Source organism: Lepus europaeus, chromosome 4 (genome assembly GCF_033115175.1).
Source record: "Lepus europaeus isolate LE1 chromosome 4, mLepTim1.pri, whole genome shotgun sequence".
NCBI classification, from domain to species: domain Eukaryota; kingdom Metazoa; phylum Chordata; class Mammalia; order Lagomorpha; family Leporidae; genus Lepus; species Lepus europaeus.
Genome location: NC_084830.1, coordinates 164447192 through 164474934, shown reverse-complemented (window position 1 = coordinate 164474934; position 27743 = coordinate 164447192). Strand labels below are relative to the sequence as shown.

Sequence of the window (27743 nt, the reverse complement as noted above, 5' to 3'; positions counted from 1 at the left end):
GTTTTTCCCATTAGATCTCACGGGGAGGATAATGGCCGAGTTCCCAAGAGGGCCCGGAGAGGCACGGCTAGAGCCGCAATGCCGGGTCTGGGGATCGGCAGTGGGGCCCCAGTTCTGGTCCTGTCCTGTAGATGCTTGGCTATCAGACAATGAGAGTGCAAGAGGCCAGCCCCTGACCCCTGGTGGGTGCCACAGGTGCACTGCCGTCCCCAGAGCAGAGGGCTGCTTCAGCGCCTCCTCGCCCTCACAGGGAGGCAGAGGGAGTGAGGAGACGTGGTGACGCTGGGTCACACAGCAGCCGAGCCTCCCCCCACAGCGCAAGTGGCTCAGGCCCATCTTGGCTCCATCTTCCACAGATCCCCCTGGGTTTTCACGTGGCATCTTCCCACTTGCCAACGTTGGCAACTGCATCAACAAAGGGCAATGCACGTGGGTAAAGCAGACCAGCCTCCAAGTTACAGCTGGTCTGTAACTGGCCATCTCCAGCCAGCGGCATCGTCTCCGGCGAGGGCAAGGCAGCCTCCACTCCAGGTCTGGTCTCCTGCTGACGGCTCGTCTCCACTTCTCTGCTCTGCCGAGTGGTCACTACCCTCAGCAAGGCCAAGCCGACCTCAGGAGTCCTGCAGGGAAGTGTGGGGTCAGCCCCCTCATGCTCGACCTGCGCAGAGAACCCACCGCTCAGAGCTGAATGGCTCTGTGCACATCCGTAGTCCCCCCTCGGTCTCTACAGCTTCCATGTGCATTCTCTGAGCACCCCTGCAGAGTGACAGCACCGAGATCTGTCAGTGGAGGCTGTGGAACCCTGGGCAGACTTCCTGGACACACTCTAGAACTCCGGGAGAGGCCCAGGGACAGGGGACAGAGACCCAGCCAGCAGCCACTGGCGTGTGCCACGCCGCAGACGGATTCTCCAGATGACTGACCCCAGACCCTCTCCCACAGAACCCGTGAGCTATGTCTGTCGTCTCAAGATGCAAAGGGCAGTGTACTTGGTTGTGCGGCAACAGATCTAAAACAGAGACAGGCACAAAGCAACCCAGGCCGTATCGTCCCACAGCCTTCTCCTCCCAGTGTGGCAATGCTGAGCGGGAATGGGAGCCTACCAGGTGAGGAAGCGGGGATGGTCTGTGAGGTGCAAAGTGATCAGATTTGGAGTTCCCCTGGATCCACAGGGAAAGCCTCTGGCTGCGATCCTCACCCTAAGGCCACGCTTCAGGCTGAACACACAGATGCCCTGGCAGCAGCTGGGGTTCGCCTCCTTTGTCTTGCTAAGACTCAAAGTTGAGGACCTCAGGGAACACAGGCGAGGTCTGAGATGAGCACTGATTTCAAGCTAAACTCAGTAACCCCCTAAGCTGAAAACCCCCTCCCGACGCCCACGTCGTCAAGGCCCAGAATTCTCAGGGGGCAGCTGGTGCCCACCCTGCAGCCCGAGCAGCCCCCGTGGAGTGACGCGACCATCAGCTCCTCTCCCTTGCTTCTCGGGCTCTCATCGCAAGAGGTCTGTCCCTTGGTCCTGGTTTGGGGGAAACCCAAATCTAAAGCCAACCAGCCAACGCAGCAGCCTGCAGGGGGACCAGCAGGCAGGGGAGCACCAGATGAGCTGCACAGCACGGCTGGGTCCCTGTCCCGCGAGGGCTCGGCTGGCACAGCTGGGTGCACACCGGGGAAGTCGCGGCGCGGCGACTTCAGGCCCTGTCTCGAGTTTTCCTTCTCTCTCAGAGTTGTAAGTCTCTGTCTGCGAAAAAGCACCCACCCTTGTTGAACAGGAGAGGCCAGGTGAGGTTTGACAGCAGGGAGTGGACTCAGGTGGCTCTCACAGTGGCGCACGCACAGCGTCCCGGGTGTAGACAGAGTTCTGGACGGGTCTCAACACCAGGAGGGAGACAGACCACGTGCAAGCTGTGCGGGAGGCTCCGAGGGAGGAGACGTGAACCAGGGAAGGATCCTGGTCTAATCTCTCACGTGTCTGCAAACACTGAGCCAAGGCCCCACCTCTCGCCTCACAAAAACCGCGAAGAGGGGAACGCAGGAAAGGCAGGGCTGGCTCCCTTGTCTTTTGCTATTTGCCCTTGGGTTTATTAGCCTGACTGTGGGGCTCTGGGAACACAAGGAGCACAGACCCGTGACGGCACTCAAAGGCAGGCCTCCCCAGTGACGAGCCCAGTCAGACGGTCACCTTACAGCTTGCATGTTTATTGAACAAATACTACTAAAGTAGCTAAAATACACTGGGTACTTTTCAGGAGTGCGTCAGGAAGGATCGCATCGTTACAAAGCCTGCGAGTCCAGCGGCACAGGGCTGGACTCTACGCAAACGCCACAGATGCAGGAGCCAGCGTCTCGCTCTATGTACACGGGGTTCACCTAGGCTAACACACGGGGTGCGGGAGAAGCGCACGCGGGACTCAGGCTGGGGGCACGGGAGGAGGCAGAGGTCCGTGCATGCATCGTCGGTGTCAACAGCCAGACGCGGAAGAGCTCAGAGCCAGGGGACAGCTCTATAAAAATCGAGGTGGGCTTCCAGGCTGGCCAGCACAACCGCGTTCCACGAGGTGGACCGTCTGATTTGGGTTTTGTTTTTCCTTTTCCCTGGGAGCAAGGACAAAAGTGTAAAATCTGCACCTTGCGTATCAGAATCTGCTGAGAGACTGCTCTCCGCCTTACTTCTGCGTTTATCGTGAGTATTTTTGTCACGAGACCTTTCCCAGCTTAGCTTTTGGGAAAGGCGCAATTTCCTATTCCTTTGGCTTTTTCAGAGGGCGTTTATTAGAAAAGAATTGACCCTTTTGTTTTCCAAATTTCCTGTCAAAGATCCCCAAGAGACACCTCGAAAACGCCTGTAAAATTATTGCTTTTCTTTCTCTACGTCAGGCAGGCGAGGCGACAGCAAGGAAGAGCTCTGGCCCTCAGTTACGGTTCTGTGATCGCTCCCACCACCGGGCCTGCGTGTCCGTGGGCGCCGGCCCAGGGGCCCGGCCCCCACGTGCTCTGGCAGCACCCACTCCACGACCACACTGAGGAAGCAGCACACTGCAGACAAGGGAAACCAGTCAGTCCAGTCGCGAGAACAACACTCAGGGGGACAGAGGACCAACGCCTTCTTGGAACATGGAAATAAAAAATAACTCCATCAGAGCTACCTCGCCAGGGAGCATGTTGAGAAGTCCAAAATAGCACCATTCATCAGTGTCTCAGGTCCTGTGGCAGCATCTCGTCACTTACCACGAGGAAACAATGAGTGTCAACTACTTCTATACATCAGAGGAGTACATGGGCAAAATATAGATATACAGACAGTCGATGGACATAAACCACTAGGCTTGTTACAGCTAAATGAAAAAAAAAAAAAAAAAAAAGGGGGACTCTCAGCCTCTGCCGGAAGCAGTCGGGAGCTGTGTGTGTGGAAGACAGGAGTGGACCGGAGGTGAGGCACGGAGGGGTGTGAGTTGTGGAAGACGTTGCTGTGACGACCAGGCCTGTGGGCCCACCTGTAGGGTCTGTAAACGTGGATTCACAGTGTGAACTTCTGAGCGTTCCACTTGAGTCAGAACGGCTGAAAACTGGTGTGATGATACCTATTTGTCCAAGGTAAATTCTCTAAAGCAAGGCTCAGAGTCCCATGGTTTCTTCTTACACTTGATGATTTACACAGAAAAAAATTCCATATATGATACCATGACCTCATCAATCCCCATACACCATACGCAATACAAATGAAGGTGGATCAGAAAGAGTGGCGGTAGCTGACGCCCGGGGCGCACAGTCCATGGCTGCCCGGTGGGGTCGGGGAGGCAGCGCTGGTCTCGGCCATCTTCTTGCGGTTCACTTCCTTTGGGACGGGAAGACCTCCCTGCGGAGTAGACAGACCCACAGATGCAGACAGACAGAGACACCCATACACAGACCCACACACACATATACATACACCCCCACCGCCCCACATAGACACACACACACACACACACGCACAGCCACACACACACATATACATAAACACAGACACAGAGATACACAGATACACATACACACACACCCACACGCACACGCACAGCCACACACACAGATACACATAAACACAGACACAGAGATACACAGATACACACACACACCCACACGCACACGCACAGCCACACACACACAGATACGCATAAACACAGACACAGAGATACACAGATACACACACACAGCCACACACACATACATAAACACAGACACAGAGATACACAGATACACATACACACACACATGCACAGCCACACACACAGATACACATAAACACAGACACAGAGATACACAGATACACACACACACCCACACGCACAGCCACACACACACACATACACATAAACACAGACACAGAGATACACAGATACACACACACAGCCACACACACACATACATAAACACAGACACAGAGATACACAGATACACACACACAGCCACACACACACACACACATAAACACAGACACAGAGATACACAGATACACATACACACACACACACGCACAGCCACACACACAGATACACATAAACACAGACACAGAGATACACAGATACACACACACGCACAGCCACACACACAGATACACATAAACACAGACACAGAGATACACAGATACACACACACACAGACAAACTTAGTCACGCTGCAGAAACCATTTTAAAACCGCGCTTCTTCCACTCATTTTGTATCCTCGCAGCCTGTGTTTTGCACACAGCGCTTCCGTATCAAACAGGTTCACCTGAATTGTGCGTATTAAGGCTGTGGGGCAAGAGGCACTGGCACACGAGCTGCCTCTGTTCAGGACAAATCAGGGGCTCTGGTGGGGGTGCCAGCCAGGGGGGAGCAGTGCAGCTCCGTGGGGGGCTTGGGGGGCCGTTTCTGACATTGTCTGGCTGGGCACGAGGTGCTCCTAGGAGCGCTACGAGGCGACTTGTCTGAGAGCTCAGCGGGTGTGAAGGGGGCAGGTGGCAGTCCGTCATCTAACACACGATAAGAACATTTCATAAACCTTTTCTACACATGGCTCATTGTATAAGCACCCGGCTGTGTGTGGACCCCAAGGTCAGAGGCAGAAGTGGTAGCAAGAATGGGCCTGGGGGTGGCTGCAAAGAAGGGGGGATGGGGACACCAGGGCCGGGGGGCAGGGTGGGGTGACAGGCCAGGCCAGGTCCGGAGGCTTTGCCAGGCTCTCCTTGCAATCCCAGGGAGTGCGGTTTTCTGCTTCCCACTAGAATGTTCCAAGACCACTGTGCTGCCCCTGCTGGCCAGTGGTGCAGGGGTGACCAACAGGACAGGAAGCCCACGTGCCCACACGACATAAGGGTCAGCGGAGCTCGTGCCCTGTGCAGACGGGAACAGGGTCACACTCGAGTGGCCGGTGGAGGTGTACTGGAGACAGTGCCCTCTGTGCCCCTCCTCGGGTCCCCGCAGGCCACATGTGCCACTCGGACCAGACCTGAGCTCGCAGACGAAGACGAGAGCCACACTCCGCCATTGGGAGTTACCACTGTGGGGTTTCTGTTCGAGAAGGACCCACAAGCCGTGAACTTCCACACAACTTGAGACCAAGAACCTCCAGCAGCGCAGGGTGAACTAAACACAACAGATAACTCAATTTCAAGGAATCTTCTGGACTGTGTAGACTTTCCGTATTAAACATGTGGGTGACTAAATTTTACAAGACACACTTACTTCACGGACATATGGACAACGCACTCTGTGTGTACTTTCATGCTCCATTCCCGGGCTGGTTTTGGAGGTTGTTCTAGTATTGTTAAATACCGGTGGGACCACAACAGAGAATTTACACAGACTTCAACACTCACACAGCCTTGAGGGTCTAGATAAAAATTCCTAAAGCGTAACACGGGGCAGGCTCCCTGCAGTCGTGAAAACCGTTTCAATCTGGAAATCGGGTACATAATCTTAAGATTAACAAAAAAACCTCCATAATCCCGGTGTCCTTAACATAAAGGCCGCCCTCGCCCAGACGCAAAAATGATTCAACAGCTGGTACCTGTCAGAGGCCAGGAAGGGAGGGAAGTCCCAAGTTCATAGATGTCCTCTCACTCAACAACTGCACTGCACACAGCCGGCCTTAACAAAGTGCCTCTGCGGTCCTAATTCATCTGTTCCTCCGGGAGCACACAGAACATCAGTCCAGGGCAGGGCACTGGCATTGCGGCACAGCAGGTTGAGCTGCGGCTTAGAATACCAGCATCCCACATCAGAGCGCTGGGTCAAGTCCCAGCTGCTCCACCTCCAATCCGGCTCCCTGCTAATGTGCCTGGGAAGCAGCAGCAGATGGCTCACGTGCTTGAGCCCCCGCCGCTCATGGAGGAGGCCCACATGGAGCTCCTGGCTTCCGGCTTCAGTCTGGCCCAGCCTGGCTGTTGTGGCCGTTTGGAGAGCGAACCAGCAGATGGCAGGTAACTCTTCTTCTCTCTCTCTGCCTTTCAAATGAGACCATTTTTTTAAATAAACATCAGTCTACCTTCCTGCACTTGAACTCTGTCTTGTTGACCTTCTACCTCTATGAAAATTACACAGCAAGAGGAGATGAAGAGCTAGAGGTCTGGGAGGAACTTTGAGGGAAAGCAGTAAAAGACATCAGCTGAGATTCGTATCTAGCATTTTCACGATTTTTTTCCCTCTGGTGAGGCCTACCACCATGCATTTCTGCATTCATGACTCATGTTCTAAGTGCCTACTACTTGAGCATTCCACTTGATTTTAAGCCTACAGATTTGAAAACAGAAACAAAGCAGCCTCTGCCAGCCTGGCTGTGAGTGCAGGATGGGAGACGCCCAAGCAGAGAGGACATAGGGCAGTGGAGGGGCCCCTGGTGGGAGGCCGCCCGGAGCGGCCCGAGCCCATAACCCAAATGCCCGGGCGGGGGAGACTAGGTCCTGCGAGACCCGCCTTCGCTTGCAGTCCTGGATTTACTGGGGTTCAGTCCTCCCCGTGTGCTCCTTCTCCCAGTTTTAAAAAGAACGAAGGGAATGTTAGCTTTTGGAACAAGGGGAAGTGTCCCAAATATATCCTCTTTCTCCACAAGGCAGGTCTGGCAGAATTCGGCCAAAACCAGCCCCGTCCTCCTCCATCATCCAGCCCGGAATGGCCATACAGGACCGAAGGCCTCGCGTAGTGCAGACGTCTGGGGCCGGGGCCGGGACAGATGTGCCCTGTGGCGCCCACAGCCCAGCTCTCTTGGACGTCTCTGTGGTTGGTGGCTCGGGACGGCTTCCCCGATGATGACCGCCCCCAGGTGCTCAGTCACGGGCTCAGGACCGAGTGAGTCAAAGGTCATTTTGGATAAGATGCGTGTGTGCTCCGAGCACCATGCACAGGCTCAGAGAGAACTGCAGCGGGAGCCCCGGAGCCAGTGCTCAGTGCAGCTGGGCCTCGAGCCTCCCCTGGGCAAGACGGGGCACCTGCGCTGCCTCTGCGAGATCGGGGAGGGCCCGGCGAGCTCACTGAAGGCTGCGCTCGGCAGCCCCTCTGGGGGATGTCACCAGGATGAACACAAAGACAGAATTTCTTCCTGTCTCAGCCTGGCCGCGGCAGGGGAAGGAGAGCCTGACTGCTGACCACCCACTGCTGCGGGCAGGTGGCGCGGTGCGAGGGCGTGGGCTGTTCTGGGTGAAGCTCCCCTAGTTTAGTTCCCTCCCGCCGCACTCAGCAAGACCAGGCCAAGGGCGGCTCAGGCAGCACGGACTGTTCACCGCCTCTCCCCAGCGGGGTTCCCCCCTGACTCAGACGTGCCCCACAGGACCACACGTGACTCAGGCTGCTGGCCTGCACCGCAGACTGCCGGCGCACAGAACCTCCGCCTGCCAGCAAGGCAGCGGACACCTGAAAGACTTGGTGCGAACCAGGTTCCTTAAACACTGGGACGCCAGCCACAGCCGGGGCAGCCACCGCTGGCTGACGGCACTGGGGGGCCTCCGAGTACAAACTGCACTTTGCCCAGGTGCTGCTTCTTTCCTAAGGGCAGAAGCGGCAGGTCTGTGGTGAAAGCGGCCCCGCGGCCTGATGGCAAACCGTATTCACCCTAGCGGGCAGGGCCCTAAGGCCCCTACGGCAGAAACTGCTAACCAGCGTGCTGCTTCAGAAATGGCGCTAAAAGCGAAAACATAAATTTAATACATTTTCTTGAGTCAGAGAAAGCAGGTAAGGTGTCCGAACAAGGAAGCTGTGTTTATACAAAATGTCTTTAGGCCTAAAATTTAGCTGAAAGAAACAGAATGGTTTTTAATGTTCTTCCAGTTTGTCTCGCAGGCAATCCTGCTGCACAGCCAGCGTTAGCAGCGAATGTCCTCCTCCTCAACCTCTCAGCGACTACCCGGGTCTTCCGGCTTGACCCGCCTGAATGTGCCAGCCAGGAACGGCTGATCTCAGACCGTGAGGTCGCGTTGGTAAACAGGTGCTTGGCTCGGCAGGGGGAGACCAGGTGAACTTCAGGCCTCAGAGGGCTCCAGTTTTTATAAACTGTTTATATTTTTATGTTTATATTATGTGTACGTTTATATTTCCAAGGTCATCATAGTATCAGGTTGATGTGTTATTTTAGTAGCCTACGATAGATATTAAAATGAAAAAGTACCTCTAAAAAAAAAAACCTGTTCCTAAACTGGTGTTGGAAGCAGACAGGGGTCTTACCTTAGGGAGCCTTCCCTCCAGGCCCTGGTTTGCAGATGGCCCTTGACTGACCCCCACAGAGACATCCTGGCAATCAACCTACGGCACAGAGAAGCAGACACACTCAGACAGGCCCACTCTGAGCTCACGCAAGCCCACAGCCAAAGTTCCCTGATTCCACTTAGAGCACTGGGGAAGCCATGCCCCTGCAGATGGCCAGCGGGCTTCTGGCTGTGCGCCACACCAGGAGAGGCCAGGCTCGTCGTCACCCAAGGCTAAGCCCAATGGAGCGGAGCCATCCATCAGTGTCGTCCTTAGCAGGCAAAGCAGCAGCCTGGCGGCACATCCCGAGAGGCACCCCTCGGCCAGCGGCCTCACCTTCAGAGGGACCTGTGTAAGCATGCTTGCAGAACGCCTGGGTGACGGGTGGTGCGGCAGCTGGGGCCTGCTCCCAGCCACGCGGCCAGGGGTTGCTATGATTGCGTTAGGCACAGGGTGCAGGAGGGGAGGAAGCAGCAGCCCGGGCTCTCTCCAGGTCGTGGCCGCTAACGCCCTCTGCCCAGCTGCCCACGGAGCCAGGCACCCCGGCACGAGGGAGAGGCCAGCAGGACCATGTTCAGAGACCCCAGCCTCCGTGTTCTGGGCTAGGGGCGGCGGAGCAGAGGCTGGACTCTGAGCAACTTCCTTTAATAGGTGGGGCGCCGCCGATGAGCAGTTCCCCACCTGCCGCGAAGGCAGCCATGGGGGCACTGGGTACGAGGACCACAGATTCAGGCTGGCTGTAAGGGAGACCTGGGAGCAAGACCTCCTAAGTCACCCTTGGCATGCAGAGAGGAAAACTGCCAAAGCCTGTTTGGAAAGTGGAGAAACAGAATCCAACCTCCATCTGCCAGGGTTGACTCACCTAGGACATCTAACTCTGTAAGGTCTCACGGTGGGCAAACCATAGTCAGCAGATGAACAAGACCTGGAGGTCGCTTCGGGTTCTGGAGGGACTGGATGTGGAGGGTGAACACCCAGCGAACCATGCAGCTGGGACAGAGGCCGGGGACAGGAGAGCTGTCCCGTGCTCCCTCCTTGGGTGACTGAGCGCGGATGACCTGCTGTGCGCCCGTATCCCAAAGGGCACACCCCAGCCTGCAATGCACCCCGGGGACATCGCCTCGCTGACCCTGACCCTGTGAACCGGCCCTATCTGCCTTGCCCCAGGGCTTTCCCACTGCCGCACTGCTGCTGAGGGGGCCTGCGGTGTGACAGATCTCCAGACCTTAAACTCCCTTTGTTGCTAGCTTGCTGCCCTCAACATCCTGGGATGAAAATCACGCATGCCTCTCTCCAGATGACACCAGCCCACGCCACCGCCCCGTGCGGCCTCGGGCACTGAGAGCGCATCCTGCAAGACTCACTCGGGACCCGGCTGCTCGGACCACGGGGCCACAGGAGAGATGCCCTCTCTCTGCCCATCTCCTTGCAGAAGAATCCCACCGGCTGCTTTGCCCGGGACGAGCAGCCACCCCAGGAATGGGTGAGGCAAACAAAATTAATGTCTAAAATACACAAGCTGTACTCAAGGTTTACAACAAAGTCAAACACACAAAAATCCCAGTTTGGGCTTAACTTTAGGAGACTGTAACCTGGGATCAACTGTAAACTCACTTCATGTAAATGGACATAAAATGATGACATTTCCACATCTCCCCTTTAAAAAGCATGGATTAAGTAAAATTTAAAAATATTCTGAGTATTTTAAAAAGTTCCATTGGAAATGAAAAATGCTGATAGAGAAACATGTAGAAATCTGCAGGCGTGTGGGAGCCGTGGAGAGCAGCCTGTGTAAACACTGCTGTCACTTCTGTGCCCCTCTGGCACATTCCTTTTTAACAAATGACACTTCCTGGCCCGAGCACCCATCCCGAACTCTCTGGAGCCCAGTCCTGGGGTAAAGCGGCTGGCCTCCCGGCAATGAGCCCACGTACTCCGACGGCTTCTCGTTCGTTCTGAGAACTCTGCTTTCCTCAAGGAGACTGCAAAGGAACACCTATGGTTTCTGCCCAAGGGCCAGGGGCCATGTGTATCCGACAGCAGAGCCCACGGCCAAAGCCAAGTCATTTCCTTCCTCCTTGCTGCTCTGGGAGGTGGCGGTGCGGCCACACACTGGCCAGTGGCACTGCTCGTCGGGCTCTTTGGATGTCCGAGTCCTGAAGAGAGCACTGTGCCTGCAGGGAAGGGAGGTGTTCCCGCGGCCATGCGGCAGACGCCGCCTGAGGGCCATCTCCAGCCCGAGGCCTCCGCACTGGTCGCTGGGCCCTGAGTGGCCTGAATGAGGCGCCGGGAGGCATGGCCAGCACTTTTTTTTCTTAAAGCACAGTTGGTTTGGGGAGGAGGGGGTTGATTACAGGAAATAAACACCATCTGCCTCACAGCCTCGTTCCTTCTGTTACCTGGGCTACTGTGAAACTCTGAGACGCAGGGCTTGCGAGAGAGCCACCAACAGTCACTACTCTGCTCTCCAGGGTCTCGGCTCTGAGCTCAGCTCTCGTGCAACCCCCAGAGCTGGGTGTGGGCAGTGGTCGTCACAGCAACGCCACTGCTGCCTTCCTGGGGACAGCTGGCTTGGCTCTGCCTCGACTTCCCATCCGAACACCTTCCAGGCCACCACCCAGGCTCCACGAGGGCAGTGTGGCATGCAGTGGCCTCCTCAACCCCACGTGGCCTCCTGAGCTCCAGGAATCCATTCACCAAGAGTCGGCTGAACAACTGTGATGCGCTGGACGCTGCATTAGGCTCTGGTGGTGGCAAGAACAGAGTTCCTGTCTTCTAAAAGCTCACAGCTGAAGGTGGAAGGTCACCTTACGTGTCGTTAGGGAATGACTGGAGTCACCAAAATGCACACACTGACATCCATCCCCATACCTCCGGCCATGGTGTCCTGGAGATAGGATCTTCACAGAGGTCATTCAGGTAAACTGAGGACATCTGGGTGGCCCCAGTCCAAAGGGACGGGGCCTAAGAAGCGGTCAGGACACAGAGGCACACAGAGGAGTGACCATGTGAGGACCCAGGGAGAAGACGGTGTCTACAAGTCCAGGAGGGGCCTCAGGAACCAAGCCGACAGAACCTTGGTGTTGGACTTGCAGCTTCAGAACCGAGAAAGCCGTCTGGGGCACCAGGCCGTGGTGCTCAGACCCAGCTCGCAGTCCAGCGTGCTTTACACGCAGCCAGAGGGGAGGGGGGTGGGGCTGCATCCCAGGTAACAGCTGCTGAACACTCACCAGCAGCCCGAATGGCTGACACTCACACGCAGAGACAGAGGAGATGGGGAGGGCACAGGATGGTGTGTGATGCGAGGGACCAGGGCCAAAGGAGCTCCATGTGGGCCAGAGCCCCGGGAGCAAAGCAGCCCTCAGTGGCCACCACAGCACACGCAAAGGCGACCTTGAGGGTTGCGGGGTCCTCCACTGGTTCAGAAAGTTAGGAGCTGATGCTGACTCTGGACTGAGGGTCTGGTGCTGATGACACGGGGGTCCGAGGGCAGCCGGAAGCTGATGTGTCTTTCTGGAGCCCACGCGCCCTCGCTGGGCTGTGGTGCTGCTCCTGCTCCTGGGTAGTGCCCACTCATGCTCCAAGAGGGCAGGCGGCTTGGCTGCACCCGAGCACTTGGCCTTCTGGATTCAAGTTCGTGTTTTTCATGAGAACCAACTACACTTTTTCCTTGTTACCTTTCACAGACTTCTCCTCTCTTCTGTTGGTGGGGGTGGTCCGCACCTCAAACACGGATGTGTTCAGGACGACACCCTGGGATAGCTGCTCTTCATTAAACAAGTGCACAGAGGCGTGCAATGCTCACTCTTGGTCCCCACCAGAGGAGGACAGAGCCCTCTACAAGTGTCTTCCGTGGAGAAGGGTGATGGCTGGTTGTTCCTGCTCTAGTGTAACTCCAGAAGTTGCAAAGCCAGAGGAGCAAACTGTATCCCAACAATTAAGGAAACACGGACATCTGCCTATAAAAGAGGGAGGGAGGGACTTGGCTGTTCTCATTTCGAGAATTAAGTGGAGGTTCTGCCTCAATTCTGGGGAAATGGGAGTGTTTATGCCTGCCACTGAATCTACTAGTTAATGCATTCTGTTCTACATGCTCCATTTATCTCACTGGTTATTTGGTTTAAAAACAACAGAATGGCATGGTTTAAGCACACTAATCATGACAGAAATGTATTTAGAGATCCATGAGCAACTCTTAGGTAAGCCAATTCTATGCTTTCAAGTGTACTGAATATATCTGAACCCACTATATTCATATATTTAGGGACAGCTCATGAAAAAAATGTGTACTATTTCATACAGATTCTCTTAAATGAATTCGATGCTTGGGAACTTAAATTTTCTTAAGCATTTCACTTGAGAGCAAACTTTTTGTTTTCCTTCTTTCTATCCCACCATTTCTCTGGGCAATACATAATAAAACACACTGCATTTACAAAGTCATAAAGCAATCTTCTGGCCAAAAATTACAACTTAGCAAGAACAACTACAAATAACTGACAAATAGCACTTTAAATCATAAAAAAAAATGTGGAGAAAATCAGAGACTACTCTTCCAAAGTCTTAAAAAACAAGCTAGACCATTGCTTAATTTTTAAAAAATCTTTTTTAAAGTTTCACTTTAAAAGTTGCTACTTATTTTTTAATATACAGTCCACATACAGAATCAATCTTAAGGTTCTCTGAGAAGTCTCCTCTCACATCTACCATATTGTGTATAAAATGTGACTTACATCTGGTTACAAACTGCCTCTAAATTTGTCTTTTCCTCTGCTCCCTTACTGCTCTTACCAACATTGCTTTGAGGAGACTGTTTTGTGAGGATGATCCTGAGACAGGCTTTGTCCACAGCTGAAATACAGCACATATACCAACACTGCTAGGACCTGGTACACTGGGTATCTCAGAAATCCGCCATGAAGAGTTCGCAAGGCCTGGTTGTCGGTGACCGTGACTGTAACATTACTCTTTACACTTGACGGGATCCCACGTGTTGAACAAAGGCGCACATATGACCCTTTTATGACTTAGCAAGGTGCCCACCCCTGGCGATTTGGGGCAGACAAGGGCAGCAGGTGTCCACCCTGCACAGTTGATTCTTTCTGCAACCAAGGAGCACGTTAAATAACCTCTCTGCCAGTTAGACCGTCTGCACACGTGCATGTTCCGTTCGGCCTCAGCAGCCAGCAGGTAGAACCTCAGCCCAGTAACTCAAAACGAGCACTCATGTGTACGTGTTGTGCTGGTCTCTCTCGAGACCTGGTCCAGAGAGCCATTCCGCCCTCCCCGTGTGTCCTGGAGGGGAAGCACGCAGTGCAGGGCACACACTGCCACCAGACAAGAGACAGCAATGCAGGTCAAAGTGCGGGTGCCCAAGCTGGCCAGAATCTGCACACACACACCTAGGGCACGTGGGAGCTGGCGTGGTCGCCGCAGGTCATGACGCAGAAGGCTGTGAGCACCTGCCTGTCGCACTCACCAGGCACGTGTGACCCCTGCGGCTCTGCACTACACCTGCACACAGCTGCCAGCCGACACCGCCTGGCAAGCCCTTGCCCCACAAACGGCTGAGGGAAGGAAGCCAGGTGCCAAGCAAGGAAGACAGGGTGGGTGTTTAGCCCAGATGTCAAGACGCTGCTTGGGACACCTCCACCACATACCAGAGTTCCTGGGTTCGAGTCCTGGTTCCGCTGCAGAGAGCACCCTGGGCGGCAGGTGAGGTTCTAGTACTTAGCTCCCTGGCCCCCGGGTGACAGACGGAGTGAATTCTCAGCTTCAGTCTGAGTGCCTGCCTCCGTGAGCATTCGGGGAGTAAACCTGTGGATACGAGCTCGGTCTCTCAAGTCAACAAATAAGGCTGACTGCAACGGCTCAGGACTCGGCTGACTTCACTTGGGCGGATGAGCTCTGGGCGCACACCCTCACCGTGGGCACAGAAACAGCTCCACTCTACGAGAACTTGTGCAGGTGACGCTACTACTGTGCAGCCTCCATGCCATGCGGCTGGGAGCTACTCTCTCGACTCCATGACTGGGTGTCTGAAGTGAGCTGTGTGGCTTTAGCAGGGCGTCCTGCAAGTTCTCTGAACCAGGCAGAGAAAGTAAAAGAAGATCCCCTCGCTGGCCGTGGACGCGTTTACAGGGGAAGTAAGTCATCAGCACGAGGAGCAGCCGCAGCCACTCGGCTGCACAACGCAGTGCTGTTACGTGGCTGCATGATTTCTAAGAATAACAGACTTCAAGGGGAGCAACAAATCAAGAGCGGGGCGAACCACGAAAGGTTGACAACATGGCCCAGCTTCCCTTTTCCACCCGCCTGTAAAACCGCTCATCACACGAGTTTTCGGGTTCCTGGCGACTCAAGGCTCCTTGGCGCTCCGCGGATGCCTAAGTCGGCGGCACGCCTTCAGGTGGCGCAGACCCCGCCTCCCACCCCAGCCTTTCCAGCAGGAACACGCTTGGCACAAAGCTCTCCACCTCAAGACTCCAAAACGCCAAAAAAGGGAGTCGCTGATCGAGGAATTCTGCGATTTCTGCCAAAGCACCCTCCCCTGGACCGAGGTCAGCCTGGTACGGCAATCGGAGCCAAACTCTGGGCTGGACTCCGGAATGAGCTCAACGCCTCAGGTCTTGGTTTGCACGGTCGCTTTTTCTTGAGAGCAGTGAGGTCAAACACACAGCTGTCGAGGGCTCACAGTAAACCATGGGGGAAAACTCCAGCAAAGAGCTGGGAAAGTCTCAGGCAAGATCTACAAGGAGGCTTCTCCACAGCAGAGAAGACAAAGCCGCCCTCGGGAAGCCTGGCTTGAGACTACAGAGCGGTGAACAGGCCGCAGCACAAAGCCTGCTCCGTCCAGCGAAATCCTCAACCCTTACCGACAGCAGGGACACCCCTCGGGCACTCCAGCCCAGCAGTGGTCTCTGTGCCCCCACGACCTGCACAAATATGTTAGCAAAGTCTTCTACCACCCTGGATGGAACCAGAGGAAACACTCACTTAACGTGTCTGAGTTCTAGGTCCGGCCCACCTGACTGGTATATAAAGTACTTTTCATTTATGGTCAAGACATGAGAAAACTACATCTGTGGTGCTTCTCCTGCTTTTGAAAAGGCCCATCAAAAATAAAAAGGAAGAAAATGTGGTGAATTCTCATACTGCCCTGAGCCTCGGCATGTGCGAGCGTCAGGGAGGTCCTCCAAGCCCAGTGAGAGCAAGGCCACCGCGTCGCTGTCCCCAGCCAGTGACAGCAAGGCCACTTAGATGCTATCCCAAACACAAGAGCAAGGCCACCACGTCGCTGTCCCCAGCCAGTGACAGCAAGGCTGCCGAGACGCTGTCCAGCACCAGACGCTGGGGCAGTGGGCTCTGCCCAAGCACACTGCAAGGCTGATGGGGAAGCTCCAGTCTTGCTCTCATTAGCTGCTGGGAATGATTTTAGGTCGCTATGCCAGGGTTCACCTTCAAATAACTAGAACCTTCTTTCTGGTCAACAGCACTATCATTTCTCATTCTCCCCTAAAAATTACTATGCCATCCATTAAAATCTGGTGAAAAATTTTACCTGACAATGTGGGTGAACAATCATATTTCTGAAAGTTGGGGTTGGGTCCTTCTTGGCCGGGGTGGATGATGAGATGGGCACGCAGCTGCTCCTGCGGCATCTGAGGCCATCCCAGAGCCTCTCCCTAGACACGCACAGCTTCCCAAAGTCTGCCCTTTCTCCTGCAGGGTTCACTCTGGAAGGACTAGCTCCTCTCTCAACAGTGTACTGCCTTACACTGGCAGCGCAACCCCCCTCCAACCAGCACTTAGCAAAAGTCACCTCACGTGGGACACCTTGGTGTCACTTCAATAGCGGACAGCAGACACCAGACCCAGAGGGAGAGTGGTTTACGTGGCAGGAGGAACGACTTGTAGTTAAAGTCGGCTAGAGGGGCCGGTGCTGTGGCATAGCAGGTAAAGCCGCCGCCTGCAATGCCAGCATCCCATATGGGCGCCGGTTCGAGTCCTGGCTGCTCCACTTCTGATCCAGCTCTCTACTGTGGCCTGGGAAAGCAGAAGAAAATGGCCCGAGTCCTTGTGCCCCTGAACATGTGTGGGAGACCCGGAAGAAGCTCCTGGCTCCTGGCTTCGGATAGGTGCACATCTGGCCGTTGGCAGCCAATTGTGGAGTGAACCAGTGGATGGAAGACCTCTCTCTCTCTCTCTGCCTTTCAAATAAATAAATCTTAAAAAAAAAAAAAAAAAAAGTTGGTATGACTCAGAGGCCTATCTTGTAAGAAGTTTGACTAAAAACAAAAAATACGGAAAGAAACACACAAACCCACCTACATCCAGGTCTGTATTAGCAGGCTGTAAAAACTCAGGTCCAGGCCGGCGCCGTGGCTTAACAGGCTAATCCTCCGCCTTGCGGCGCCGGCACACCGGGTTCTAGTCCCGGTTGGGGCGCCGGATTCTATCCCGGTTGCCCCTCTTCCAGGCCAGCTCTCTGCTATGGCCCGGGAAGGCAGTGGAGGATGGCCCAAGTGCTTGGGCCCTGCACCCACATGGGAGACCAGGAGAAGCACCTGGCTTCTGGCTTCGGATCAGTGAGATGCGCTGTCCGCAGCGGCCATTGGAGGGTGAACCAACGGCAAAAAGGAAGACCTTTCTCTCTGTCTCTCTCTCACTATCCATTCTGCCTGTCAAAAAATAAATAAATAAAAATTAAAAAAAAAAAAACCACTCAGGTCCAAAAGGGACCACTGGGCCTTCCCATAACCTGCCCTCCAGGACAACAAAGTCAGAGTAGCGCTACCTCCGCTCCGCCCAGGGCCCCCACAGCACCGCCAGGAGCAAGGGCTGCCGAGGAGAGTCTCGAAGATGAGGGCCACAGTGGAGGCAGAGGAGACCTGACCCAAATACGGATCCTAGGACAACGAAACCCATGTTCCAATTAACATGGAGACTTCGCTCTCTGTCACCCCAGCACAACACCTGGGCCAGGTGACTACAAAGAGAAGAGGTTTGTGTTGGCTCAGGGCTCTGAGGTTCCCAGTGCGAGATCGGGCCGGCCCACTGGGACTCCTGGGGATGGTGTTCTTGCTGGCAAGGCCCATGGTAGGAGACGGTGTGTGCGTGTCATACACCCACCCACCACAATTTGACCGTGGGCTCCACTCCAAGGACCTCACCTCCTTGGTTCCCAAAGGCCCCACCTCTCAACGCTGTGCGTGGGCTGCTCCCGCTCTTAGCGCTGCTAGCACGAGGCTTCAGGGAGGAAGCTCCTGCACGCCCAGTCCAACCGAAGCCACACCCACCTTCCAAGTCCTGGCCGTGCTGAGACCCCAACCTCACACTCTGTGCTCCTTGGCCCCCGTCTTCACTGCCAACCGAACATCAAAGCTGCATTTCCCCAACAGGGAACCAGGAGCAACGCGCAGTACCGCCAGACTCCCCGTGCGCAGGCCCAGGCTCTCGGCAGCGGCACAGAGGCCGTTACGCTTTGCATTCTTTCAGATCCTGGGCGTGTTTTCCAGGACGCTCGGGGAACCCTCATGGGTGTTGTGGCAGGAAAATAATGAAGCCAGGATTGGGAAGGGCTGGCGGCCGGTCAGGCTCCCGGCAGATCGGCATGTGTCCTCCACACGCTCACCCTCACCAAGTGCAGAGGGGCACGCCTGTGCCGCTGACCGTGAGCAGGGAGCCTGCCCCAGCCACAGAGAGGACGGACGCAAACTCAGCCTGTGTTCTCACGGAACAGCCCGTCCAGCCATCAGATCTGCTGCCCCCCGAGAACCACCAGACGGTCACCGTGAGGCCCCTGGGAGCAGCCCTGTTCCCAGCCCCCATGGGGTGCTGAGCATCTCCTCCCGGGCCTTGACCGTGGAATTCAAATGGATTTCTGACCTCTGCAGCAGCCCAGAGGAAGGTTTTCAGGAGAGCTGCCACTCGCTGCCTGTTTCCAGCACACGGTGCCCTCTGAGAACCACTCACCTGGAAGGAAGCAGCCTCTGCGCATGCCGTGCTGCAGGCGCTAAGGGGAGAGAGTGTGGAGTGGCAGCCCCGGCTGTGGCTCTAACCAAACCCTGGCCACACCTGTCATCACCACTGTGCCTCTGTCCAGGTTTCCTGGGAGGAACTGCTGAACACAACCCATGTCCTGCAGTCACTGCAGCTCATGACAGAGCGTTCGCTGAGAACCCGAAGTATTCCCGCGTGACCTCCACCTGAGCGCTCACACCGCTCTCCCTGGGGGCCGGCCGTGAGCAGCCTCACTCACATCCTGCCTGTGCCTCCATCACTCTCCCTTTTCAAAATTTCAGTCCAATTTGAAGACAAACTGCTTGGCTAAAGAGAATTCAAACATTATCAGTGATCCGCAGATGCACATACCACACTGCACAAAACAGAAAGTGACCCTAAACGAAGAGGAAGAAACGCACCGGCCAGAGTGCGGGCAGAGGGTTGACTCAGGGCTGTAAATGCGGCACAAACAGTCCATGTGCCCAGCTCCGTGAAGAGTCCTCCAGTCCCCAAGATGGGGATCCTGACAGCTCCAAAGACGGACAATGGCCAGACTGTCACCTGGTTCCGAGCTGGGCTCTAAGTGACACGAGTGACAACCCTCATCAATGATCAGATGAACTCTTTTCATGATGCCAAAGAACAAATGTAACTCATGGACACACAGGAGACATGTCTAACGAGGACTGAAGGGGACATAAGGAGCCCTGGCTCCCAGACCGTGGTACAGGATCGAGACAACCTGAGATTCTACTGCCAAGGAGTGAGCAAACGAGGCACGGCCAGGGCACCTCAGGGTGTATGCCTACACCCACGATGCCTCAGGCAGCAAGAAACGGACAGCTGGTGTTTGGCCCAGAAAGTCAAATCCCGACGGGAAGGGTCCACGGATGACGTGGGCACAGCTTCGGACTCGGCAGGGACTGGACGGGGCAGGTGTATGACCTCAGCTAGCCATTCGGTTAATCGGGTACTTTCTGTGATGCGGTCTGCAGTCCTGTAGGAGGAACATCAGACCAAGGGGCACCGTCAGGTGGAGGTGCGAAGCCACAAGAAACCACGTTATTTTCCCAAAACATGTTTTCCCACACTGAGCCCCGCCACGAGGACGCGCAGAGCTGGCGCCTCAGTCCCTTGGGCTTTCCTTGACGGCTCGGACTGCTGCCTGCCAGGGAGGCAGTATCCTCATTTCTGCTCCTCCCGTCAGACCGCAGCGTCAGGCAGCAGCAACAGTGCTCTCAAGATGCCCGGGCCGCCTTAAACAGAACCACCCCCCTGGGCTTCTCCCTGCTCAGGCCTGGGCCCCCTGGGCACGGCCTCAGACCCCGTGCAGGCCGGAGGGCAGTGGCCTGGCCAGGAACACAACCAGGGACAGGGCAGAGCTGGGTGCTGTGAGCGCAGGCGTGCGCGGGGAGGGCTGCGGCAGGTGGGCCTCTGGCTTTGTGATTCCATGCCTTTCCCGCAATGGCTCTGGAGGCCCACTCCAGCTCCGAAGGGCCCACGGGCCCACATGGCCATGCACTGCACGTCTTCTCCTTCTCGGACACACACTGTTTACGTCTTAGTCCTCAAAAGGAGGACGGACAGTGGGCCCAGCACCTCCAGCTATCTCCTCACAAACCTCTAAGGAGCAGGAACCTTCAAGGCAGCAACGGGCAGCGACTTTATCGTCCAAGATTCCACTACTGTGAAAAACCACAGTGGACTTTGCTCTCCCGTGACCAGCTGCCTCCCTCTGACACGACAGACAAACCGACAGCTGCTGGAAAAGCAACCCCCGGTGAGCCGGGGTACGGACGCTCCGCGGCCAGGGTGAGGGCGCCACGGGGCCCGGGGCCCGGACGCTCCGCGGCCAGGGTGAGGGCGCCACGGGGCCCGGGGTACGGACGCTCCACGGCCAGGGTGAGGGCGCCACGGGGCCCGGGGTACGGACGCTCCACGGCCAGGGTGAGGGCGCCACGGGGCCCGGGGTACGGACGCTCCACGGCCAGGGTGAGGGCGCCACGGGGCCCGGGGTACGGACGCTCCACGGCCAGGGTAAGGGCACCACGGGGACCCTGTTGCCTCAGAAGGCGGCATCCCCCTAGCTGTCTGGAGTCCCTCATTGCTGGCTTTGCCTAAGGGGCTGCAAAAGGGAGCGCGGGATAAGACTCGTGTTTGTGGGCCCTCCGATTTCACCTAACACTCCCCAGCTCCCTAACATAGCCTTTCAAGTTGGCCGACAGGGTCCTCTGGGCAGTGAATCTGCGACCAGTGTGCAGCCCTCTCACTTCCTGCACCGCGGTGTTGAGTCGAGCTGCCCCAGGCTGGGGTCTCACTTCCTGCACCGCGGTGTTGAGTCGAGCTGCCCCGGGCTGGGGTGTTCAGCATGCACCCATGACCACCGAGGCACCTACACGAAACTGAGGACGTGGCGGTCCCGGCCAGGCATGGAGCAGACACTGGACTGGCTGGCAGGTGGCGCCACTCCAAGGTCCCATCAGAACTTGATGAAGATGGTGGGGCCTTCTTCCCCTTTCAGGAAGAGGAGGAACCATCTCCCCAGCTACTCAGCTTCTCCTCAGCCACAGGACTCTGCCATACTGCACCGTGTGTGGCCAGCAAGGGAGCCGGGAGGCATGGCCGCACGGCTCCTCACGTTGAGTGGCGGCAGGCTGGAAATGAGCACTCCGGGAGAGCGGACACAGGGACGTGCCTGCTGGCAGGCCAGGGTGAAGAACGGCTTCGTCTTGTCAGGAGGGACGGTCCTTCCAGAAGCAGAGGCACAGGAGGAAGAAATCCCGGGCACACCGCAGCCATGGGGGCCTGGTCGCTCCAAGATCTACTTGTGGTGGCCACAGATAGTTAGTTCAGAGAGTTCCTCCACATCTGCCTAGCCAACAAAATTAAACCTATGAAGAATTAAGCACAGCAATAGGCAAACAAAAAGTCTTGGAAGCATGAAGTGGGCGCGGGCATGGAGAATCCCCGGGGCTGTGCTCACCCTCAGCAGTTCTGCCGAGATTTATGGGCAAGTCCGTCTCGTGCCATCATCTCCAGTTGAGACCTTGCAGCCCACACAGTCCCAGATGACATCCCATGCACTATCCAGAGCAAACTCCCTCCCGACCTTGGCCTTCCCCAGCCTCTGCGCATCACGTGATGAGAGTCCCTTCAGACGGTCACCAGACCGCTGTCTCCGTCAGCCACCGCCTGCAGGCCTTGCGCTGTGAACAACTAGATGTGATGAGGTGAGCACTGGCTTGCCTTCTCAGACCAGGCAGACACGGAGGGACAGAAGCAGCTGGCTCGGGTGCCGGCCGCTCATTAGCACCTGCCTGTGCCCAGCGGATCGCACGGGATCAGCAGGGGGCCTCCTGCTGGCCAGCCTGGCTGACAGGCCAGCAACACCCTCTCTGGCTGAGCTCAGCCAAAGGAAAGTGCCGCCACCGTGTCAAGAGACAGATGCGCAAGGTCTCTCCCCTCCCTCTCTCCACTCACCCCCAGTGCACGGCAGCCAGGAGCAGCGCAGGGCAATCTGCCTTTAACCAGAAGTGTCTGTGACTGGGTGTGTGCGCTACTTCCTGGGACGCACAGCCCACAGGTGAAGACATGAACGTCTCGTCAAGGCCACTCAGTCTGGTTTAGAGTTCAGTCCTGGACGCAAACAGGCCCTGCAGTAGGGAAAGTACACGTCGCTGTCTCCCAAGCCAGCGTCCCAGCGTCCGCCTCATCTGGAATGCTCCTTGTCATCTCGTTGCCCAAAGCTGTGTGACCCGCCGCCCGGCTGGCACCGGAGAAGGCCTGGTGCTGGGCCCTAGGGACGCACACGTCACAGGGCGCAGCACCTGCTCAGGGAGCAGTGTCCACTCAGTTTCTAACTTTTGTGCTGACTCCAAGCAGTTGGTAACGGCTTCCTGGGAACACTCCGAGGATTCTGAAATTCATTTCAGGCTGAAAAACACTCGGAACGGGTGCCAGCGTTGATCCACTGCGTCTGTCACAGGGAGGATTATCCATCTGCCATCTCTGGTTGCAGCTTGGTTTCCACCCCCTTCATAAATGGTTCCCACTCCTGCCCCCGGCCCCTGCCTCACTCCTGTGTATCTCGCTGTGGAGCAATAAACCGCACCGCGTGCCGGGTTTGTCGCGGGTTCATCTTCCTTCCACGACTAGAATGGAGGTCTGCTGAGGGTGGGGGCTCGGTGCAGCTTCTGCAAACACCAGGCCTAAACACAGCACCCAGCGCTGCTCACCGGGCAGGACGGGTGGTGCTGCAGACCCACCGCTAGCTCTGTCCATTCTCAGCCGGGTTTCCAGGCCTCTTTCTGTTCCCAGGGCCATAGAATCAGGTTCTGTCAGAAACAACGGAGGGCTTGAAGGCACCGACCCTGGGGGCAAACCTTCCGGCTGCAGGCAAGGCTGCCGTGAGCTCTGAGCGCCGCTGTGGGCTGCATCCCAGACAGGCGGCAGCTCACCTTGTGGCTCCGAGGGGTCCCGACAGGCAGCACTTGCCACGTGGCTCTGGACGCTGCGGAAGGTGAGCGACTGCACGCCACAGACGTTCTTATCTTCTTAATAAATAATGGGAAGCAATTTTCTACGTAAACTAAAATTGCATTCACGTCAGCTTCCCGGGCCGTTCAAGGAAGAGGTTCTGGATACAGGTTACCTTCCGATCCCAGAAAGTGAGCAGCATCCAGTTCTTAAGCATGAACTCGCGCATGGACCACGTATCTCCTGGGCTGACACCATGCACTGCGCACTCCAACAAGCACTGACTCTCTGTGAGCCTCTGATTTGGTTAGGAGAAAGACTTGTGGTCCAGCTCACAAATACAGCCGACAGGTCGTCATCAACCCACTGCCACTGGTAACTGAACAGGTGCTCGCAAGTCAGCTGAGGGCCACGCTGAGGGCCACGTGAGGCTCCAGCCCCAGCTCCAGGGCTGCCGACACCTGCCTGAGCTGAGCGACAGGTTCACGCTGTTTGCTAAGCCGCCAAGGGGAAATATCCTTGACACGCTGGTTAGGTGCAAAGTACGTCTAGAAACACCCATTTCAGACACATTTAGACCCAGTCCATGGTATTTTTAGTGATCGTAATTTCTACGGATGTGGGCTGAGATGTATGATCAACGTGTTTTCCAGTTCAAAGCAGAGGAACAGTTTAAAACAGGAATCTTGTAATCGATCTCCATCAACCAAGACGACACAGCCCCAGTGCACCCGACGCACTTTCCTCTGGTGACACTTCCTGACCCCTGGCCTTCGCCTGCACAGCACAGGAATTAGCCAAGTAATTCGGGCAAATCCTCCACTCCCACATCACCACAGCAACGCTGTGGATTACTGAAATGAATCAGAGGAAACTGAGTTTTTTAAAAGCAAATTATTCAGATAACTATTGCAACCCTCCATTTCACGTAGGCCTCAGAAGACCTTCCATCCAGGCATGGCATTGAGGAGAAAACGTGGGGCCGAGGAGGCTCCTCTGTGGGCCCAAGGTGTCTGGACACCACTCCAGGGCTCCGGGTGACCAGCAGATGGACACTTAAATGCCAAACATCCATAACCTGGGGATTACTCACGCAGTTTAGCAAAGTATTCATAGTTTAAAAATACACTTTCCTATTTTTGATAATCTCAATTTAGGGTTTAAAGCCAAGCTGAACTTCTGCAGTTGTATCTGTGCTGATCTGATTTGCATCCAAGTTTCTGCAGAACTGTGTCAGATCAGAAAAGAACAGCTGTTTGCTCGTCCTTCTGCCTCAACTACCTCCACAGTGTGCGGGGAAGCCGGGCTGCTGTCACCCCCAGACAGAGCGCCCCAACCCCCCCAGCAATTCCCATCTCTCCCCTCCCTGGGCATGGGAGGGCCTGGGGAGAGAGAAGACAGCACCACACAAACCACCCTCCTAGGGACCTGTCAGCCTCTCCACAGCCAGTGCCCAGCAGCACAAGCTGCCACCAGGACCTCGTCCCTCCCCGTCTCTGCCTTTGCGTTAACCAAGGAAACCTTCTGCTGACGGAGCTGGTTGAAAGAGCCTCCTTGTAGGCCCGTGAATGCCACTTCACAGCCTGCAGAGAGCAGAGCTCTGCGAATGGCACAATGCAGTCAACTCATCATTTCTAAAAGCTCAGCAGCAGCTTGAAAGAGAACTTCAGCTGTGGCCACTCCTGGCCTCTGTGAAAATGGACCGGGCTCCTCGCCCGCACCATGGGGAACCCAGGGCACGTCCACTGTGCTGGGGCAGTCGTGTCGACCCGTACCTGACCTGGGTACTGCGTTAAATACCTAATCTTTCCAAAGGATCAGCGACTCATCATGAAATGTTTTCTTCCCACTGACGAATCTGAGGCCAGTACCTCACGATAAAATACCTAACTCAGTATCGAGGACCCATATGTGATACAGTGCTAGGAATTAAAATTTAGTGAGAAAGTTCAACATAGAGCAATACTGAAGGGCTCTGCAGATTCACGATATCCTAACTAATTGCACAACAAGGTGAGAGAATCATGCTCACTCGAAAACTGGAAAACACTACGGCGAGAGTGACTGAAAAAGATTCTCTCATCAACTAAGGTGCAGCAAAGCTTGCCGCAAATCAATGGCTCAGCAGCACCCTGGCATCCGTGCCTGGCCGTCCCCTGGGCGGAGCGCTAGGGGGCACACGCCGTGACGGTGGCTCAGGTGGCTCTGCTAATGCGGAAGGCACTTGGAGACTCTCGAGCGTCTCCAAAGGACTGCTGTGAAACAGCTACCGGGGAGGGGAAAGGTCTCGGCACCCTGCTCCAGTTCTGCGGTGTCCTGGCCCATGGCTCACACCGCCACGAACTGATGACAACTGTGGGTGTCGAAAGAGCAAGCCCAATACACTGAAATCTGGTCTTCTTTAGTGTTTTAAATTAGGTAAATGGAAACACCACTTTACAGAAAAACCACACTTAGGCATCTAAACGTGGCCCAGAGTTAGTCTGCGGCTTTCACAGCCGCCATTTCTGTTGTCCACAGGCCACGTCTAAGCCCACCGCGGAGCTCTGCAAACCAAGCCCAGTTTCCATCAGGTAGAGAGAATTAATCCTGCCCAAGAGGAGAAAGAGGTGGGAGACACCTCTAACGCCAGTTCTTTGAAAAAAACCCGCAATTGACACTTTTTAAAACACTAACATGCGCAGAGACATCTAGAGCTGACTTGGCAGGAGAGCTGCTGGAAAGTGACTGGGAATCACCCACAAGGACACCACTGCTTTCCTTCCAGGCCATGAGCTTGTGCCACAGGGGCTGACATCCCGATCACCAAACAGTCCTGAGCATGCGTTCACGAGCAAAATCCCTTCCAACTGCAACAAACTGTGACTTCCCACTCTGCCACTTTCCGTAAGTGACAACTGTAAGACAGGAGCATGGAATATTAATTTGCATTTGCTATTCTGCATTCAAATGGTTCCAAGTTTCAGTCTCAGCTCTGGCACGCATTCCGCCTTCCACAGACCTCGCTCCACTCGCTACTACAGAAACACGACTCCCTCGGAGCTCGATCTATAGGACGACTTTGGGCAGGATCACTGGCCACGTTTAGGTTTATACAAAGCGGCCACCAGACCTGGCCCAACGTGCATGGTCCACCTATGATCACACAGCATGGGTAAGGCTCTAGGCTGCAGAGCCAGGAAACGAGGCAATGTGGCCAGTCCTGACAAAATCTAATTAACTAAACAAAAACACAGCAGTCCTTTTTACCACCAACCCATGACTCAATGACAACAGCTGGTTGTGGATTTCGTATGAAGTTAGGGGCCATGTGCACGTAACCCATTGATTAGTTTTATGCGGACCTCTTTTGTCTTTCTACCTCGAGTTCCTTAATTTGATCGTTAGCCAAGTAGGTCCGAGTGAAATTACTTTATTCGCCGCTTCCACACCCACTTGTTGAAATGACAGAGGGAGGCGTGCACATAAAACCTGAAACGCTTACTTGTTAACAAAAGTCAAACTGAACTCATTTCCTTGCCTCTGATTCATTTTTCTCCTTGGAAGCTTGTACCTGGGCTGCTCTAAAAGAAAACATCAAGTATCTCAGATTCAATTTTGATTCATTAAATTCCACCCTCACCTAAAAGAAAGAAAAAAAACCTAAAATTGAATGTGGAAATCATGCGCTCTAAGTGGCAAAGAGGTATTCCTTTCCCCGGTCATCAAACCTCCCGCTGCCTTCCCCGTGGGTCACAATCTGTCAGGAACAGTGCACTTGGGGTCTCTCCTAAAGGAAGTTAGGGATCAGCCCCACTCCCTGTGTCTGCAGGCTTCCTGGAGACGCCCTGCTTGTCCACTCTGCTCTTAAGTCAGCACATGCTGTGGCGGCCCCTGGGTCCCCTCCCGCCACCCCGGCACGAGACCCGCTGCCCTGCCCCAGTCCCGCTGCCGTCACCCCCTCCGTGCGTGTCATCACACGTCACTCTTCTTCCAGAACAGACTAGTTTCTCTTGTTCAGTCTTTGCTTCTGAGAGAGGAATTTTAGTTTCTCGTCTGAATAACCCCAAGTCAAAGCCCCGACTGCCCACAGCCGATGGCCGTAAGCTGCAGGGGACTGCGGGGAGGCCTGCAGAGGTCAGGTGGGGTGGGTGCGCTAGAGGGGCCAGGCGCGGGGCCAGGACGTGTTAGGGACAAGATGCTACCCGGAACGTCCTCCGACGACCACTTCTTACCATTTTGACAATCCTAACGGTCCTGGCGCGTGCTCTCCCTCTCTTCAGTCCCAGGAGACCGACCTGCAAAATAGGTTTGGATGGGTGGCCACGGCGCCTGGCCACAGGTCAGCGGGCCAGCTCAACCCTTTACAGACCGCCCGCTCCCGCGAACAACCGTGTTCTGTGGCCCGGGTGAGTGACATGCAAACGACCTCCGTGGGCCACTGGGGCTCCTGCAGGCGCCTCCACGGTGGCCTAAGGGTTTGCACGGGGACAAAGGAATCCCCAGGTCCCGGTGCTGCAGAGTCCCGGGCTGCTCTCGGCGTCTAGTTCCTCTTTAAATTGCACGAGTTCAAGAGGTTTAGCAACTTAAAA

The 27743-nt window shown here is 55.5% G+C and overlaps 1 protein-coding gene across 3 annotated transcripts in view; it reads right to left on the bottom strand.

Moving 5' to 3' along the window:
* Positions 1–2175: 2175 nt before the first annotated feature.
* Positions 2176–27743, bottom strand: part of NREP (neuronal regeneration related protein) — a 343157-nt gene continuing 317589 nt past the window's right edge. For all 3 annotated transcript variants that reach the window (XM_062189330.1, XM_062189331.1, XM_062189329.1), the window contains 3 exons: positions 27387–27449; positions 8671–8748; positions 2176–3853 (listed from right to left, as the gene is read on the bottom strand). In XM_062189330.1, coding sequence (XP_062045314.1) covers positions 3728–3853; positions 8671–8748; positions 27387–27389 — 207 coding nt within the window. In that variant the 5' untranslated portion in view covers positions 27390–27449 and the 3' untranslated portion in view covers positions 2176–3727. The remainder of the gene's footprint in view (positions 3854–8670; positions 8749–27386; positions 27450–27743) is intronic.